At 43.6% G+C, this 19769-nt stretch overlaps 2 protein-coding genes across 3 annotated transcripts; one reads left to right on the forward strand and one right to left on the reverse strand.

The window, feature by feature from the left end:
* Nucleotides 1-10694: 10694 nt before the first annotated feature.
* On the forward strand, nucleotides 10695-16542 carry slf (C-type lectin domain-containing protein slf). The gene is made up of 3 exons (XM_001357036.4): nucleotides 10695-10824; nucleotides 13097-13232; nucleotides 15496-16542. The coding sequence occupies exons 2-3, from the start codon at nucleotides 13097-13099 to the stop codon at nucleotides 16056-16058; spliced, it is 699 nt and encodes a 232-aa protein (XP_001357072.3). The 5' UTR covers nucleotides 10695-10824; the 3' UTR covers nucleotides 16059-16542.
* Nucleotides 16543-18363, reverse strand: LOC4817686 (U2 small nuclear ribonucleoprotein auxiliary factor 35 kDa subunit-related protein 2). Of its 2 annotated transcripts, XM_001357035.4 has the most exons (4): nucleotides 17470-18363; nucleotides 17305-17408; nucleotides 17034-17190; nucleotides 16543-16977 (listed from the first exon to the last, which is right to left on the reverse strand). In XM_001357035.4, exons 1-4 carry the CDS (start codon nucleotides 18294-18296, stop codon nucleotides 16563-16565), a joined length of 1503 nt encoding a protein of 500 aa, XP_001357071.4. In that variant the 5' UTR covers nucleotides 18297-18363; the 3' UTR covers nucleotides 16543-16562. The 2 variants fall into 2 exon arrangements, with proteins under 2 accessions (XP_001357071.4, XP_015036444.2); XM_015180958.2 differs by lacking the exon at nucleotides 16543-16977 and having other exon boundaries at nucleotides 17034-17160; nucleotides 17280-17408.
* Nucleotides 18364-19769: the final 1406 nt, after the last annotated feature.

The following is a 19769-nucleotide window of genomic DNA, read 5'->3' on the forward strand; positions in this document are numbered from 1 at the left end:
CGACCAGTGCCTGCATGCGGGAGTTCGAAAAATTTGTGTTGGTCGAATGGCAGAAACCGAATACCAGGCGCACAGCGACATGCAGATGGTGGTTGCCCTCACATAGTTGGATAGCGGCTCTTATTGGCTGCCGTCACAGCTGCGATTGTTATACTGGGTAATTTCACAGAACAAGGGTGTGTTGTATTCGTTGGAATATATGCGACAGTCATGGAGGAAGTGTTTCCCATTCCATTGATTCTTTTGATTTATAATCGACTTTACTCTTAGTGTATAGAATCTTTATCTTTCTTTATGTACTCGCAAAATGTACAGCTAATTATATATGGCCTCCCCTGACTACCAGGTATCTTACAGTTGATACTTCCAACTATTTCGTTTCCCTCTTGCTTTTAAATGATAGCGCGTCAAGGCTGGCGTCAGCTGTTTACTGTGACTGGTGCGACGGGCGCAGACCAACCAGAAATGCTTTAAAGAGGGATAAAACCATTACTGGCCAAAGTGGCCCAAAACGACGGACCGAAACCGGGAACCAATAAGTTCTATTAAACAAATGGCAGAGAGGGGGAAAAAGTTCTGGAACTGCAATCGAAGCGATCTTTTATTCGACAAGTTGGTGCTGCAAGAACATGAACAGGGCCAAGGAACAGGTTTATGTTGCAAACAGTCGCATACATATATGTATACAGTCGCAACAGTACAAATATACAATGTAGCAATGGTCCTCTCCTTTCAAAGCCCCCCAATTATGTGGGTGGAGTTCGAATATCATGTCGCATTGGCCATTGTTTTTGGCCATTGCATTCGATGATAGGTCCCCGAGCCTATTGGAAATCACAATTGTAATTGGGCCTGATTGGTGTCTGATTGAGTTCTCGCCGGCGCATGAGAGTGGGGGCCTTGGCCTGGCTACCTACCCCACATTTTGCTCAACAGGTTAGCAGTCTTTTGGGGCAGAGACACGTAAGTGTTTGGCGTTAGAAAAATGCGGCAAGCAGCAAAAATTCTCGCACCACAGACACACACACTGAGCCACTGACTGGCACACACACGGTTTGCTCGATGGCTGCGACTTTTTCCGCCTCAAATTTGTGTAGTGCGATTTGTTGTATCGCGCGTCATTTAACAGGCGCGCAGCGGTTTTAGCAGGCCATTTTTAGAAATTTTTGTCGCCGCAGTTGTTTCGAGAGCGAGATGACCATAGTTTTGCAGCATATATTATATATATGTATAGCTGTGCGCTAGAGCGGGATAGCCTTACTGATGATGCAGCTTTGTGTGGTGTGTGTCTTGGGTAAATGGAAAGCTCGCAACTGAAAGTAAAAGCTTTAAATATTGAAAAAATACGGATTTGAGGAGGTATCTATTGGATATAGATAGTGCATTGAAAAAGGCAGAAGCTAAAATCTAATACTATTAATTGGTATAAACGAAATCGGGTAATAGAAAAGTATTTTGGGCCTAAACTATTTGAAACAATCCCTTAGTCAATCACACCCATATTCACACTTTTGAGTAACAAGTAAAATGAATATTTAATCAAGCGGCAAAAGAAGTCATACAAATTTACAACTGCAAATATTTAACGCATCTCAAATTTAATTAAACAAAATTGAAAGCTGAAGCGTAGACCACCGCACCACCAATCCCCAGAATGTGCTAAGGTCAAGCGGCACACATGATAAATGATTCCATTATGTATTTTTTTATGTTATTTTGGGATTTTTCAAATAGTCAGAGACTTTGAGATGCCCAGCCTAAGTGGGAAGTGGATTCGTTGCGCTCTTAAGGTTTTTAAGATCAAACGTGATAGAGGTGTTTACCAATTTGCAACGTATAGAATAGGTAAGTGTTATCGATGGATTGCCAGGATTATATACTTTATCATGCATTTTAGTTTCCGGTGTTTCAGGGTATCCAAGAACTGATTAATAGACGTGATTAACTATGAATAAAAAGGTGCGATTTAAGGTTCCCTTTTGGGCATATTAACGTCAACTTAAACTAATCAATTTGATAGAAACGTATACATACCATATATTTTTTTTTTTTTTTATAAATTGTATTAATTTGGTTGGTTTTATTATGTATCTTTGTTTGTTCATTTTAATTAATAATATACAAATATTTATGCGTATTATATTTTACCACAAATATTTCCCACTTGACAGTCATTTTTCATTGTTTTATTGCGGTTGTTCTCAAACTGTTGCCTTATTTTGACTTTGCATTTGATTACATTATTTATTTCTTGAGTATGTATTATAAATATTAATGAAATATCGCATGAGATATGTTTATTTGATTTACTTATGTTACGTGTAGGTGTTTGAAATATTATCTCATTGAGATGGTCTCGAATTTCCAACCTGTTTTGAAGGTTTACACGTTATTTAAATAAAACTGAAATATGGGGCGTATTAAATGATGGAATGTGGCAGATATCATATGGACATAAAAGGTACAATGAACTATAAGGCACTTTCTCAAATTTGGAAATGCTAAGAATACCATTATTTTCATTTTACAGAAAGTTGACTGGACTGAAATATTAATATATGTGGAATTGATGGAAAGTTTTGCAAAGTATCGGTTTGAATAAGCTTATTGAAATGATATCTTTATTTGGATATGATGGAAATGGTTCGTTAATCGTAGTTGTATGTAGATTTTGATTAAAGTAAAAATGGTATTGTTCCAAGAATTTAAGATGCCAAATCCTGCAGTGAGAACTGATCGATTTCTCCGGAGTTGCATTCTTTTGCAGATAGGTATTTCTTGTTCTCCTGCTTCGACTCTACAGATATCATTCATTGATTGATTGATTGCTTTTTTCTTGATGCCCTTCAGATATACTTTATTTACGATCAGTGATTCTCTTTAAATTCAGGATCAAAATTTCCACACTTCTTACTTATCAATGAACGATATAATGTGATTCATCTTGAAACTGTTACCAACAACAATCCAATGCATTGTTTTCCGTATTCCGTATCATCGCCACCACTTCTCAGGCAGAGCCCATCTTGATGGCTGAGATCCAAAAATATTATTTAGGTTCAGAGCGGAACAAGTCACAAGCTGGTTAATGGTTCTGTCACGTATCGGAGGCGGCAGCGGTAGCGGCAGCGGCAGCGGCAGCGGCAAAGGCGGCATCTTCTCGCTTCTCGGGCAACGTCATCGAGTGGCTTAAACATTCACTTTTTTCGCATCCGCGTTATCGTGGCGACAGCAACAACAACGTTACCAGCGACGGCAGAGACGGAGATGGAGATGGAGACGGTTCAAGAAGTGCTCTTCAGGGTACTGGTAAATCTCGTACCTCGCACTGGGTACGGGTACGCAAATGTTGTTGTCGCTCCGCTCAAGGTTGAGGCAAACTGGTATCATCATCCACATCCACATCCCATCCACAACATTGTTGGTGGTGTCGGTCGGAGCCGCTAAACTGTCGAGAGCAGTGCGGTCCGAGATGCGAGATTGTGTCTCATGTGGTCGCCTCTTGGCACGAGTCGAGTCTCCATGGATTAATTAATATCTCCGAGAGTATGGCCAGCCAAAGAAGATGTTCTTGAAGAACTAGAAGCCTTTCGCTTGTCACATAAATCTAGCCAAAAAGAAAGATTTGTGGGCTATTTGGGGCTTCAAGTTGTCCTTGAACTGAAGACTAAATCGGGCAGATCAAAAGCCACACATGGAGTCTGTGTGTACTATGTACATTTTGTACTCTTTGTACGAGTACACTGTGAAAAAAGACGATCCATTTCAATGGGTACAAAGGGTACAGCATCTGCAGGGCTAGTAAGCTATGTTTTCATTCTTGTTTTCATTTGAAAAACCAACCAAAAGATGTATTAGATGTATTACTTTTTTTTTTCTCTGTGTGTTGTACATTATTGTAAACAATAAAAATATTGTTAATGACTGTGCGGAATGCACTTAGCACTTCTTGAACGTTTTACATTTGAAACTGGCTCGTCGCTGTCGTTCGTCTCTCTCTCGCGTTCGGGTTTATGATTTATGAACAATTTCTAAAGTGCACTTGTTTGACCGCAGACCTAACAACAAGTTGGACAGGTCTGCTGCGTGTTCAATTTTTTTTGTGTGTTTCTTTTTTTGTAACAACAAAATTGTAATAACAATTTGACTTTACTTGGCACGCATCTGCCAAAGGGGTCGGGGCAGACATGTGACAAGATCTGACAAACGGCTGTGATCCTCTCTGCGTTCCGATGTTTGTAGATGTTGCTTCTAATTCTGCTGACAGATGAGGTCGTGTGACGCAGTTGTGGCCAACAGAAAGAAAAAAACCAGCCAACCCTGAAACTGTTAAGCGAACTGCAGTCCCCCGAGCAGGCTACAAAAACACATCAGAAGCCGCAGCAGCAGCAGCAGCGGCAGCAGCAGCCACATCTGAAGCAGCCACATGAGCAACATCATCTACAAAATACCCGGCGACCCATGAACTTTACACAACGCAAGTTGCTTTTGGGTTGAGCGGACAGCCGCGGATGTTGTGGGGTTAGCAGAGGTGGAGGTTGGGTGGAGTGAGACTGACTGATGTTGGCTGTGCAACAAGTGCGTTGCAACAACCCAAGTTGCAACTGACCAGACAGCAAGAAAAGATCATCAATCTCGACTGTTTTTGTTTTGGGTAGACCTCGAGGCAGGGATTTTCCGTAGGAAAGAGTTAGCAATTGGATTTTAGGGTCTACTGTATGAAGAAGTATTCGAATCACAGACATAGACATCAGGTGCTTTACATTGGACTTGGAGGTGAATAGAGAAGAATAGCCATAGACTGCGGTATAGAAAAGCGATGGACTAGTTAGCAAATTCTAAAGCACTTGAAATTCGAAGAGAGAAGCTGAAAGAAGTTAGCTAATTCCAGAGCAATTCAAGCATGGGGAGAAGCGAAAAGAATCCGATCATTTAGGGCCACCATTGAGATACATCAACCGAGAAGCGGACATTACAATGGCGCAGAAGACCAACCTCATTTGGAGCCTGTAGTCCCAAAGTCTCCAACATCTATCCAGTTTCAATTAACGACCTGCAGCAGTACTTGTGCCCTCCAGCAGACAAAAGAGCGAGAGAAGTTCGCGTTCGTTGCCTAAGTCTTTTGTCTGGCGGCGGTTCTCATCTGTGGGGTGCTGTAGAAAATTGTCTGACTAAGCGCTTCTGGTTTATGACTATACGAGTGTACGAGTGTACACTGCCGTGCGCTGGCCGAAACATATGTTCAATTGATTTCATAAGCATGACACCCCAGAGCTGAATACTCGTACAACAAAAACCAATTTCTTGCCTTATAAATATGCAACTTCCTCCACGACGACAATGCTGAACGCCGCCCGCTGCCGGATGGTATGATGATGATGTAAAAATTACAAAAATATACATATATACATATAATACTGAATGTAAAACACTCACAAATTATGCAAAGTTGAGCTATTGCATATTCACGGAGCCTCTCTGGACTCGGATTGGGTGGCGCATTCTATGGTACGGCTATCTCAACGTTGCCACATCCGCATCTGCCCCTGACTGACTGACTGACTGACTGACTGAATCGTCTGGGTGTCTAGTTGTCTGGTTTGCTGTACGTCTGGCTGTTGGGGACGGGACCCAGAGTCGAGTGGGGTTCCGCACACACCTACTTTTTCCCGTGGAGTTGCTGGAGACGTTTATATAATTTGTCGGATTTATGGCGCTGATTAGACAAATGGCGATTCTAAATGAACTAATACAAGGCACTGCACTCTGGGCCCAAGTCTTGTGCAATTAGCCCGCCGGTCGTTTCTTTATGTTGCATTGTGTTTGGCAGCATTTAATATGGCCACAGCCAGATGTGGATGGGATGGGATGGCATGGCTGGGCTGGGGTGGGGTGGGGTGGTGTGTTGTGGGCGACTCATTCATAAACAGCTTTCAGATACAAAGATTCTTCTAGCTGTAGCTGTATCGGTATCTGTATCTCACTCTGTGTGTATGCCAAATGTGTGTCAAAGTTTGTTGTACTGTGAATTTTCGCAATCATCTCTTGGGCCGTTGATGTTGTTTCAGCTTTTCGCATATGGAAAATTTTTGTCACGTTTTCCGTGACGAATTTAAAATGTGCCCGGGCACTTAATTCTTTTGTGTCACAACGAACAGTCGGTCCGTTTCTCGTCTTCTTATTTTACACAGATGCGCTAAATTGCAGACATCAATCATTTTGATATTTCTTTATTTTTGTTGGTTGTTTTTTGGATTTTTGATTTTACGATCCATTCGCTCGTTGCGTAATCTCTGGGAGATACTCTTTTTGGGGGCTGAGGTTCTTCTTCTTGGCTTCGCACCTAGCGCCTGAATAAAAGGTTTCATGATTACTCTCCGGCTGGGCGCTTCGGAACCGAGCTACGGATGGGGCTGCCGCTGCTGCTGACGCGAGCCCCGGCAAGGTCTTGATTAATTTGTTGCCAATCACTTTTCGTGTGGTGCGACAAAAGCCAAAAGCGCCAACACTTGAACAGCAAACAACAAACAAGCAGCAGCCAACAGCCAACGCACAGCGCACACACAAAGAGACAAACAACTTTTGTTGCTGCATTTAAATCTCAACTAATGTGCAAATGAACAGGCGACGGCCGGCCTCTTGGGGTCAAATTTGGCAACATTTCCCATCTGATGATCAGGCAAAAGCATTTAAAAAGCATTTTTAATACCCTCAAAGAGGGTATTATGAGTCTGAGAATATGTTTGGAAAGCGAAGAAGGGTGAAAGAGAGAGCAAATATGTGGGTACCATTACATCTACTACTCTCCCGATATAAGTTCGAGAAGTAGGTGGGAACCAATGTCGTTTACCCGTTTCTATTCAATATCATTTTTGAGGCCAGTCAGATTGAAATCGGAGAACTGTATCCCACCAATTTTATAGAAAACAGCCACGTCTTCAGTAGCACCATCACCAAGACTATATTATATTATATCTGAAAGAGTGTTTAAATCTTCGACTCCCTAAGCTATCCTTTCTCTCTCGTTTAATGTTTAGTTGTTGATTTTTGTATTTTTTGATGGCTACAGCTATGTAGCAGAGCTTCTTGGCCGTAAAACAAGTTGCAATTACGCACGGGCCCCGGACAGCCTTCACGCATTCCCCAGATGAGTTGAGGTCCGCAGTGCTGACGCTGACCCATTCAATGTTAATGATAGAAATTCTATATGGCCAATCAATGCTATCTAACCAAAACCAAAAAAACCGCAAGCATAAAACGAAAAGTGAACTAAAGTTCAATTCAAAAATTGAACAGCAGCTTCAAGTCGAGTCTGAGACCGAGTCCGAATCGAAGTCCGAAACCGATCCAATCCAATCCAATCCAATCAAATCCCATAATTCAAGCTAAGGTCAGCTTCAGGCTATTCTTTGGCTTGTGTCTGTTGTTTAAATAGATTGATTATTTTTGTTGCTATTTGTGCTATTGTTGACTCGACAATTTGCATCTTGATTTTGTGATTTTGTGATGTGTGTATTATGTATTTGTTTCTTTATTTTTGCTCAAACGCAACGCATCGCATTGAAGCGGAAGCCTCGCGGAATCTGCTTCAGATCTTAAGATACTGCTGCTGGTGATGCTGGGTGCTGGTGCTGCTGCTGTTTCTGGTGTCGACGGGTGCTTCCGCGCTCAGGGCAAACTGATCTTGTTTAAAGTTGTATAAGTTTTTTTGCTTTCGAACCGCTCTTCATGTTTTGCTTCAGATTATGGAAATGCGGTGCGGGCCACATCTGCGTAGATACATAGAGATACAGAAATAAAGCATGGATAGCCATTCGCGTGCCATTGTAGTTGCAAAAGGTTTTATGTTTCGGCGAAGGTCGGGCATCGCATAAAACTGTCAATCAATTTGCTTTTTTGAATGACTAGCTCACGATGCGTATTAGCAATGTTTTTCAGAAGAGATCTCCCTGAGATGACTAAACCGATTTGCCCAGAATGTATCACATAGCCTCTTCTGTTCCAATTGACGCTTGTCAGGTCTCGTTTTCCAGCGGCTTTTGAACTTCACAAGGTCAATCGGTGGCTGGCGAAGGCAGAGCCGCAGGAAGTGCAGGCATCTGTAAAAAAACACACACAAAAACCCGAATTCAAAAACCAGATTCAAGGGCGAAAATGTACAATAACTGACGTCAAAAAAAGGGGAAAAAGGAAGGAAAAACATTCAACGGATGCAACAGATGCAAAAAGATGTTGAGATTTGCGGATGCAAGCTTCAAGAAGCGTCAAGAACATTGTCGATTTGCATTCAAATTATTAAGTGGAAACAATGGCTGTAGATGATTCTTGGGAAGGGAATCAGAGGCATTTTGTTGAGTTCTTTAATTGCAGAGCGCCACAGCGTTTTGCTACGAAGATTTCATAGCAAACGGAGAAAAATCAAACATAATTATATTTAATCCATGTGCAATAATCTACGCCGAAATGTCCTTTCAAAGAAAGAGACGAATCACTAACCGATTTCTCTGAATCGAAGGATTACATATATCTATAGTCTAGAAAACAGAGGAGATTTTTCAAAGGCAAATCTTTCAATGTTGAAGGTAAGGAATGATGTAGGCAAAGATATAACTGGAATGCGTCGATGAATCACCAGAGGAATCGATGTTCTCCGAATCGGTCAATCGAACTTTTCGGAAACGGAAGACCTTCAAAAGAACTCAAAAGAACCGTCAATAAAACCCCCAAGAAGTCCGAAGCACCCGTGAGAGCCCCGCCCAAGAATCGATATCTGATGAAACGACTGGACTCCGGCCGTGCACCAACAAGAAACTTTCTTGGGTTTTTTTAGGTTACAAACATAATTATAGCCCAAATAAAACGATGAATGTAGTATCACATGTTGAGCGAAGTCTGAGAGTTATGTGGCCAAATACCTTTGTACTTCCCCTGCGATTCCATCCTTGATCAACGTGACCAGCCTTCGTGCTAGTCACCAACCGAAATGTTTCCCAATCGCACAAGTATTATGTGTATTTTTCTTCTTTTTTCTTTTGTATTTTTTGGCAATTTGAACTTAGCACCGAACAGCTAAAAGTGTAATTAATTTGGTGTCGGTGTTAATCTGTTGGGCCAACACCATTCAGGGCTTTGGCACATGGCCCCTCCCCAAGGCAGGTGACTGCCGGACTTTAAAAGAGTAATATATTAATAGGGCTAATTAAAATATGCAAAGGGGCAGGGCTGAGCTCCTCCCCGTGGAGAGGGAGCAGCTGGAATTGGAGGTGCTGTGTGGCTGTGTGTCTGTCAGCAGCCCCTCCTTTTGTACGTTCGAACTTCAAATCCGCTTTCAAAATTAGTTCGCTATTAAATGCCACTAAATGGCAAACAAAAGTGCCGCCCAAACAACTTGGCTGAAACATCTTCATGGTCAATTAGCAGACAACAGAAATATAACAAAAATAAAAGTAACAAAACGCACACAAATACCTAAATGAAAATGAAAGACGGAGTCAAAAGAGTCACCCGTCACCAGTCACCCAGTCGCTGGCTGTAAGGTTAAACATTAGAGCTGTCCAAGAGTCACGGGTTCAAAATCCGTCAAATGTCAAGTTGATGATGACAATTAAACAGGATTTTCGACTTGAACTTGCCCCCGAGATGCGTCTTGCGACACAAAATGCGAACCAAATCAATCCCGAATGATTTCAGCGGGGAAGTGGCTGAGGGGATTTACTCGCACACAGGCACATAATAAATTACATAATCAAGAAATTAATTTGCATATTTATGAGCGAAAATAAAAAGTCAACACATAACATAAAACTCTACAACCTTTTAAGAACAAAACCCGAATAATTCTCAGATCCGGCTGGCACTGCCAAGCACGCAAGGGGGCCCCATCGAAGCGGGGGCGTTTACGAGACCCAGTCTCTGGGGCCATCCTTTCCCCCACAAAACAGCCAGTTCATTCACATGGCAATTAAACAAAAATGGGCAATTTTTGTTTGAGCATTTTGGGAAGGAAAAAGAAAAAAACCCATGGAGAAGCGACCAATCGAACCGCTTTCAGCGCGTGCGCAAAGGCCGAGCGCGGAAGCCACAAGCCGAAAAAAGAAGCCAAATCATCAGTGTTTTCTGTTTTAATGGCATTTCGAAAGGCTTTTCAAGATCAAGGCCTAGCAAAAACACTCTACCAAAAAAAAAAAAAAACAAATTTGATATATGGTATGTGGCAGGCAGGGAGATGGATGAGCAGAAGGTGCGCCAAGTGTTTGCATAAATCGATTCGTGAATACTATAACAAAATATTGGGATATACTCGGGCTCGAATCGAGTGCCAGGCACTACAACGATCACTACTTAATGGATCTATCCGAGCTATAAAAAACGATCAAACTACAGTTTGGGCTGAGACAAAAGCTTGCTTTAAATAAAAAGTAAATAAATAAGAAAAAAAACGCTAAAAAAAAGAACGTCTGGGGGTATAAATATTTATAGACAAGAGTTGTCGCCATCGTCTAAAAGATGTTCTGGCCAACTCATCTCGTGGAGATTTTGTTGCTTTAAGCCAGAAAGCTTGACGAAGCTGCCTCTGGCTCTGCCGTTGCTGCTGCCGTTGCCGCTGCCGAAGCTGAGGCCGAGAGCCGAACTCTGAAACGCCGTCACCATCGCAGCTTTTCAAGCTGCACGAAGTGGCACCTGGCAGGGGGATCTCGACTATAAAACACTTTGCTGCTGCCAATTGACTTTTGTTTTCGTTTGCGTCTGGTCTCGTCTGGTTGTCTCCCTTTGAAAGAGTGGACAATACAGCGGTGTGAAGTGTTACCCGAAAAGCAAGCAAAGGTAAGCACCAGACCCGCGTTCAAGGATATACAGTGTCTCTATATACATACTGTGTGTGTGTATGTGTGTGAACAATCAAAGGACTACCAGACAAGTGTGTGATAAAATATGCCTAAACCCGAAACAATTGTAGTGCTGTGAGCTGTTGAAGGATATGATATGGAAGCTTGATAAACCCATTCCCATCCCGACACAAATGAAAAAAACCCCATTCAGAACTTGAAAGACCAGAATAAATGAGAACTAAAGTTGATTTCACGGGAGAGTCTTCAGAAAACGAGTTCGTTGCCTCAGTCATTTGTTGAAATGCTAATGTTTCTGTTCTGTTCCAAGAACAAGGAACGTGTGATCTTGATCATTTAAAGAAAGAAGCTTAAAATGAAAAATTAGCCTAAAGATTCCAAGAATTTCCCAGTTATACACATATATCTTTCTGTTCAAACTTTAAGCAGTTCTGTTCCCACTAAAAAGTACACATTCCATGGCTGAAAATTGAAAAGTTTGCGCAAGCTGCAAACGAAAATGTTCATAACCCATAACCTCTCGAAGAAAAGGGCCGAAAAAGAGAAACACACGATTATGTACGACCACGGGCTGTAAAGGGCACTGACTGACGTCTGACGGAACGGCAGTGATCTGTGGAACCCCAGAGCCCAATCTATATAATTAAATGCATCATCAGCCGCGTCGACTGATGGATTAACATGCATGAAACGAGGCATGGGAGACGGGGACCGTGGAGTGGGAAACAATCAAGTGCCAAGGCGCTGATGGACAAATTACAAAACGCAACAAATGAACAAACAAAATAACGATAAACCAAAAAAGAAACAAAAATACCCGTAGATATTGAAATGCATATTTCCAAACGCGTTTGTTTGACCGATGGATGGACTGATGGACGGACTGAGAGGCGCGTTTCACGTTTGAACTCTTCAGTTCGAAAATGTCGCTGTCGAAAATGAAATAAATAATGGGCAGGCCATGCTTCGAAATCCACTTTTCATTATGCATGAAATTGATCTCTTTGAATTTCCAAACCAGCCACTGGCCGCCGTTGATAAGCGGAGTCATTAATGATTTATAGTTGCCAAATCAGCGGACAGCAGGCGGTCAAATAAACGCGATAAATATCAATGGGAGATACGCAATCAAATCGAAGCGAATTTAATTAATTTCATAGATCAATCCCTGTCTGGGGACATTGAGCCCCGATGAATGAGCATTGCATTGCATTAGCATAAGGAATAGAAACAGCTTAGAGTTTAATTAAAATGCTAAAGACGTGGAAGGTTCTAGCCCGGCCGGACCTGCAGACACGCAACGTCGGAAAGCAGGCGATAAAAAGTCAATAAAACCAGTTAAGGTCAGCCCCAGAGCCCCAGAGCCCCAAAGCCCCCAGCTTGTGTAATCAACATGTTTGCTGTGGCTGCCGCTAAAGCTGATGCAGATGCTAAATGAATTTGTACACCCTACTTTGTGCAGGCCATAACTATTTTGAAGTGGCGTTTGTCAGGCAGAGAAGGAAACACTTTCCGATGTGATGCAGATGGAGACCGCCTGGTCCCTTAGTTCTAGAGGTGGCTTGTAAAACATCATCGAAAGCTCCCTTAGGAATACGGGCTCTACAAGGGTATCTCTTGCTGCGGTACACGCATTTATGTTTCTTATGAATAATGTGATGTGCTGGCGATGATCTGGCCGCTGCTCGATGCTCGATGCTCGATGCTGATCACGTTGCCGCTGCGCCACAATAAAAATAATAAAGTCTCAAGTGTCGTCGCCACCATCAGCCATCAGCCATCGGCCAGCAGCCAACGCCAGCAGCCATCGGCGCTTGGTAGTCAGTGTGGCAGTGTGTCAGTGGCCGCTCTCAAGTGCCCCCGGGGGCAACCGGTTGCGCATCCTTGACATAAAAACCGATCTCACACGCCAGCTTACATCTTTGATTCGCCATCGAGTTGAAAAATTATACAAAATTGCGTATACGCACGCATTGGTGAAGCGGACAAAAGGGCGCGGTGCGGAATGGAATGGCATCTTTATCGCTCAATAATCGTGTACAAATTTATGTTAATGACAACGTGTTAACAATTTACATATCCGTAGCTGTAGCTGTAGCTGTAGATGTAGCCGTATCTCCATCTTTAACTGTACGAAAAACTTGCCAAATCGGACAAATGAATGGCTGGTTTTACCATATTTTACTTTGACTTATTTACAAACGTTTTACTCACGCTTTTTCCACCCATTCTTGTCTTCGTTTTTGCAGATGAAAGTCACTTTGGCGATAGCGGCTTTCTGCGTGGTGGTGGCCTGCGGCAATGCGGCCAGAACCACCACAACGACCACAGCGACCAAGCCGGGTCGCTTCCTCTCACTGCCCGTGCCCGCCAAGTGCGCCAGCCGTAAGTATCCCAATCCAAATCTAAAGTTTAGATATAAATGGGCCTCAAAAATGCACTGGGCGAAAAGTAAAAGTGGGGAGACGTGTTGAGAATATTAAGCCATTGTCAGTCGGCTCATCGTTTTCCAAGTTTGCACTTGAAATTGTTGGGCAATGCGACGTGTGGGTGTAGCCACAGCTCCACAGCGCCACAGCACCACAGCACCACAGTGGTGCGGGGGCTGGCCTGAAGGTCGCTGACGTGTTTTGTTAGCATTTGTTTTAATAGTTTTTACACACTTTCTTTGCCTGGCTATTTTTAAAAATTAAATTCCACAAAGCTTGTTTAGGTGCGGGCTCTGATGTGAGCTCTAGTTCAACGGGAGCGGGTCCTACACGCAGAACCAGTTGCGGAGTATTTCTTCATCAATTGCGTATGTTTTCGAAAGAGAACTTGTTATATTTGATTACTCCATGGTAATACCTAATCGTTTCTGCTTCATCTGGCACGGCATAGTTTGAACGAAACTATCAAGAACTGAATAAACTAGGTCCTTGTGCGAAACACTCTTAATTCCAGTGCAAGAGCTGCCTGCTGTACGTAATCGGTGCTGCCAGTCATCGCTTGAGATTGCACAAATTGCATCAGGGTTCAGACGGGTAGGCGGGTAGGCGGGCAGGCGGCCAGGCGGCCAGGCAAAACGCTTAAACAATAGCATCATCATCACCACTGCATATCCGGTACACTAATGAACACTTTGCAGTTATTGCTAATTAGACAAACCCTAACACAAACCCAACCACACAGGAAAATACATATACAATATGTGTGGTGTGCAGTCATATACAGGTCGAGCAGTTAAACATGCAACTTAATTTTGGGGCGTCACAAAGTTGCATTTCCAGTTTGGGTGCTGCTGCGATTTAGATCTTTCATCTTTTTAGAAACTTCCAGTTATACAGGCGCAAGTTTTTGTAGGTCTCAAATAGTTAAATCAACTGATTAACTATTCAAAACTTAATTGCCTTTTGTGGACGAACAACAATAGCACTCTCCCAGGCATGCATTCGCCTAATCATTAACATTCGAAAACGGTCTGGTTTTTCTAAGTCATATTCGACGAGGTGCTTCGTATGTATTTCTAAGGTATACGTTTACTCGACCAGGCGCTTGGGGCTTTTTCTAAGCCATGTTCGAGAGACGAAAAGGGGGTTTTCTGTGGAAATTAACAGCTCATTTACAGATGCCAATCGCAAAAACTGAAATGCTGCAAGCGCTAGTGCCACTACCTGATTATTATGCAAGTTTTTTCAAGCTAGAGGAAAATAGTATACAGCCGAAGAAAGTGAGGCATTGAGTATTGAATGTTGGGTACTTTTTGTTTATTGCCTTGACCCGGGTGCCACACCACAGCACAGCACACCACACCACAAAGGAGCCTGGAAATGTGCGATGGGGAAATTGGAAGCGGCAGCTTAAATAAATAATAATGTGCAAACAATGGCAAATAAGGCCATTATGCGGGGACTTAAGCTGATTTGACGTGAAGTCAGAGGCTGGAAATTGCAAAAGTGACGGCTGCAACTGCGCCGCCCGCCCGTAAAAGCGGCTTAAAGAGCGGCGCGGCTAATGACGCGTGCCAGCAGCAGTGAAAAGAGGCTATAGGCTAGAGGGGGCCAGGGACCAGGGGCAAGGGGCGTGGGGCGTGGGCTTGGGGCGTGGCATATCGCACATATAGCTAATCAAATGGAAGCTGGCGAAAAGGTGCAGTAGCCAAACGGAGGCAGCGATGTGAAACAAGTTCGAGAAAGAGCAGAAGAAGCAGGAGACATGGACGGGGACTGGTGGCACAATGGCCCCACAGATGTGCCTCCGAACACCAGCACTGGATTTTAGGAAGCGCGGGGGCCTCGCCTCCCATTGTTGCCCCGTAGACAAACAAAGGCACACAAAACCTTTTGCGATGCACAAAACAGAGGCAGACAGTAGCTCCAGCTCTCGGTGTGGCAGCAGTAGCAGTAGCAGCGCAAAAAAGAAGCATGCTGCATAAATTGCGAAGATTGCGTAACCTCTCGGGGCCCCGAGTGGGGAAGTTGTGTAAGGCCCGTGGCGTTTTTGCTTTTCGCCAATGGATGAGGTATCCGACGAGGCATCGGAGGTACAGAGGTACAGGTACAAGTCCATTGCTTTGGGACTCGCATTGAAATTGAAATTGAACTCGGGACGATGATAACCGGTCTTGAGCCACACCCAGGCTAATCGCACTCTCTATCTTTTGTTGCAGGCCCCAAGGAGTTCTCCTACCGCGGCAAAAACATGTTCCTAACCACCCACGTGCCCGCTTTGGCCAACAAGAAGGTCGACTGGCTGGATGGCCGTAACCTGTGCCGCGAATACTGCATGGACCTGGTGGCTTTGGAGACCCAAGAGAAAAACAATCTGATCTTCCGTGTGATCCAGCAGAACGACGTCCCATACATCTGGACAGCGGGCCGCATCTGTGACTTTGCTGGCTGCGAGAACCGTCCCGATCTGGAGCCCAAGAGCGTCTATGGATGGTTCTGGTCCGCAACCCGCGAGAAGATCCAGGCCACCAACCGCATTCCTCAGGGATGGGGCTACAATCCCTGGTCGCAGACCGGCCACAAGAAGCGTCCACAGCCCGACAATGCCGAGTACGATATCAACCAGACCAAGGAGCAGTGTCTGTCCGTGCTGAACAACGTCTACAACGATGGCATCGCATGGCACGATGTTGCCTGCTACCACGAGAAGCCCGTAATCTGTGAGGACAACGAGGAGCTGCTGCGCTATGTGGCTGCCACAAATCCTGGCATTCGTCTATAAGAAGGTCGTGTTGTTTGCCTAATTTTAAAGCTACTTATTATAATATTCCTTAAACGAGTTTTTGTATAATTTTTGTTTGTATGTGTACGACGAAAACGGAAGAAAGCAAGACAAATAGACTTTAGAATTTATAATTTCCGATCTTACCACCTACATGCACACTACCACCACATATGTATATGTGCTCCTTCTCTCACCCCCAGCACGCACTCGTACTCCCTTCCCTTATACTATATTTCACTTTATCGTTCCGAAACTGCCAATTTTACACGTAGAACCCCCTTCCGTGGTAAACAATTGAGTCGATTTCCGACCACTGCACACACAAAGTGACGAAATATTTATACTGGACCTTTGCTCTTACTTTCATCTATACAACACATTGAAATTGAATCTCTTTAGTATTCTTGTTTGAGACACTCATATTTCCACCTCCTCCCATAAAGAGATTGAATAAAATTTTGTAAAGTCCCATAAAACAAAATTAAATAAATACCGTGGTTTTTATTTTCGAGATCTTTGATGGAACTGAGGGGATCTGGAGCGATAGTGATCGCTGCGGAAACTCAATTCCTGGTGGGATCTAACCGATGTGGGGGACTTTTCACCATATATTCTAGGGCTAGGACTACTATCACGATTCGATCTGGAGGAGTGGCAATCAGTATTTGATTTATATGAGCTGCGATCTCTTCTAGAAGAGTATTCACGATTAGATCTGGATGAACTCCAGTCTGTCCTACGATAACTGCCATTTCTTGATCTGGAATGATGCTCTTTGCGGCGGGGACTCTTGAGATCGTGCTCTCTTCTCGACGTCTGAATATGATTGCCCAATCCCTTGGAGTTCTCCAGTTCTAATTCAGGACTCTCCGACCAGCGCCAGTTCCTGGCTCTATCATCGTCACCGTCATTCCAGCTGCAAAAATTAAACATTCAGTAATTATAGAATGGACGAACTATATATGACCTTACCTTGGAGTCTTCGGCATGGGAGACTTTCCTGAATTGCGGACACTTCTTGGTGTAGTCGTGTACTCCAAATCCTTGTTGAACAAATTGTTCGGATTGCGAAACAAATGCAGATAGCCGCAGCTATTACCTTTGGGACATTTGCGTGTTAAGGACAAACCTTTAAGAATCAATAGATTTTGATAAAAATGTTATAATAAATAAGATATGCGTGATTGCAAATGATTGGTTTGTTTTGTCAAAGGATACGGCTCTTGGCATGCAGTTCACGTACCGCAGACCGCGCCACGCCAGGTGTGAAGATTAGAGAACTCCACGTTGAGGCGCCGGGACGCATAGTAACGACCTTGCAGATTGATAAAGGCACGCAAGGCACACCTTAAAAGGAAGAGTAAATTAATTAACGGAACTCGTTTATGGATTGAGGGGATAGACAAACTTCTCATTCGCGTATTCCACAAAGACATGACCACTAAGATGTTCCAGCGTATTCCTCAAAGCACGAAAATTTACAATTTTCCCAAATTTCTCCAGCTCTGTGACGGCGTCATTGAAAAACTCATCATAGTCGCTGCGCAGATCGTGCTCCGTCATCTCCAAGCCTTCATCGCCGCTGGCGTACTCCTTGTGCACTTTCTTGTCATGCAGCAGCGAATGGCTGAAAAAGTGGCGGATTAACAAGATCCTTCCCAGCATGGGGCGTCTGTGGTTAAAGGTGCAGCTGTGGCCGTAGCGGCAGGAGTTTGTGCGAGTGAAGAACTCGCATGGTCGCTCTTCGGGGTGCGTCTCCACCAAACGCAACAGATGATCCGGAGGTTTTTCCAGCTTTGCGTTGTGCAGATATTCGTCCATGCTCTTCATCATCGATTCAAATTCGTCGGCAGCTCTTTCGGCCAACGTTTGTCGTTCCTGGCGCCGCTTTTTCTGCTCCTCCTTTCGTTTAGTCAGCGCCTTTGCCTCTTCATCCTTCAAGCGTTCTACTTCCTCCTCCTCCTGGCGCCGCTTGGCCGCATCCAAACGAAATTGCCGCTGGGCGAGTGCTTCACGTCGGAGCCAGGCTTCCTCCTCCTCCTGCTGTTGGCGCTCGGTAGCCAAACGCTGGAAATTCTCCAGCTCCGACTGCTTTTGGAGCCATTTGTGGTATTCGGGGTCTTCCAGTCGCCTGGCTTCTGCTTCTTGCTCCTCCCTGTCACGCTCTTTGGCATGCTTCTGTCGTCGCCGTTGCCTTTGTTTCTTCTTTATCAGTCGTCGGGCTCTGGAACGCATTTCAAAAGTTTTTTTAAAAATTTTTATAAAAAATTATTTACCAGCATTGTTTTTATTATTTTACTTATCGATAAATATCGGGATATACCGAAACATACCGTCTCACTTAAAAAATATACCGTAAATATACTGACGAATGAAAGTTCTATTGTATTCCTCGTTTTCTTTCTTCCGTTGAATATTACTAGCTATATAGAACTTTTAGCCGTGCCCACATAATTTTAACGCATTGATGAATCAATTTTCTATACAATTGGTTAGTTTTAAGTCCTTGCTTTTGTTGTATTTTGACTAAAACAAGGTTTAAACAAAATAGTTCAACAAAAAAAACAGTCGCAATGTTGCTGGTATTTGATGACATGATGCGTGTATAGGTCTTTGTATACCCTATTTCGTTAATTTTATATGTAGATCAAACGCAATTTACTACGACCTTTTCTCAAATTGATATTCTTTAGACATATTCAAGTACATTATAAGTATCTTGTATATATTTATGTCGATCCTGATACCTACTGAGCGTTGGAAGACAAACGTATTCACAGTTCTATAACATCAATTTCCCCCAGGGTATGTGTGCTTGGAACTAGCAACATGTTTGTGTATGGAATGAGACTCATTGTTGCTAAAGCGAAGTGGGGCGAACTGCGGCGAACTGCGGCGAACTGCGGTGAACTGCGGCGAATTCAAATTCCTCATATTCTTTGTTCCGTTGAATAATACTATTTATATAGAACATTTAGCCATGCCCACGCAATTTTATACGATTGATGAATCAATTCTATACATGATTGGCCTATTCGATATACTTGCATTAATTGGATTTCTATATAACATTGAAAATTAAATTAATAGATGACAAAAATACCATTTAGCACTAAAAAACACCTCATGGGAGCGCGGCGAAAACCAGTTTCTACAGTATATACGGTCTCACTTGAAAAATATACCGAGTGGTGCGCGCCAAATCGAACTTTTTTGAATGTGAGCTCCCGGTTATGGTTGCAGCTCGGATTCGTCCATCGTGGCGCGGCTTATGGAGTCCGGGGCGACTCTGTTCAAGTAATGCACCCGCGACGCGTCTCGAGGACGAGGGAACGCGGCTTCTCCACCCCCCTTCCACAAAGCACGACGGCTGCCATCCACGCGGGTGATCTCGATGAGATGAGCCTCCGCATCGGACCGACGCGAGAACATGCCCCATTCCCCACGTCTTTCCATCGCACCAGACGCCAGTTGCCGTTTTAGCCGAACAGCTGTTCACCCCCACCCCCAGTCCGCGGTCTGTTCTTCTTCTTCCTTTTGCTATGATTTTGCTATGATTTTGCTATGATTTTGCTGTGATTTTGCTGTGAATTCGTCTTCTTCTTCTTTTTTCCACGAAATTTTCATGTTTTAAAATACCACCGGAAAATACCGAATATTTCCCAAATTTTTTTTTTCAAAAAACGACCAATTCTTTGTTCCGTTGAA

Source organism: Drosophila pseudoobscura, chromosome 4, assembly GCF_009870125.1.
Source record: "Drosophila pseudoobscura strain MV-25-SWS-2005 chromosome 4, UCI_Dpse_MV25, whole genome shotgun sequence".
NCBI classification, from domain to species: Eukaryota; Metazoa; Arthropoda; class Insecta; order Diptera; family Drosophilidae; genus Drosophila; species Drosophila pseudoobscura.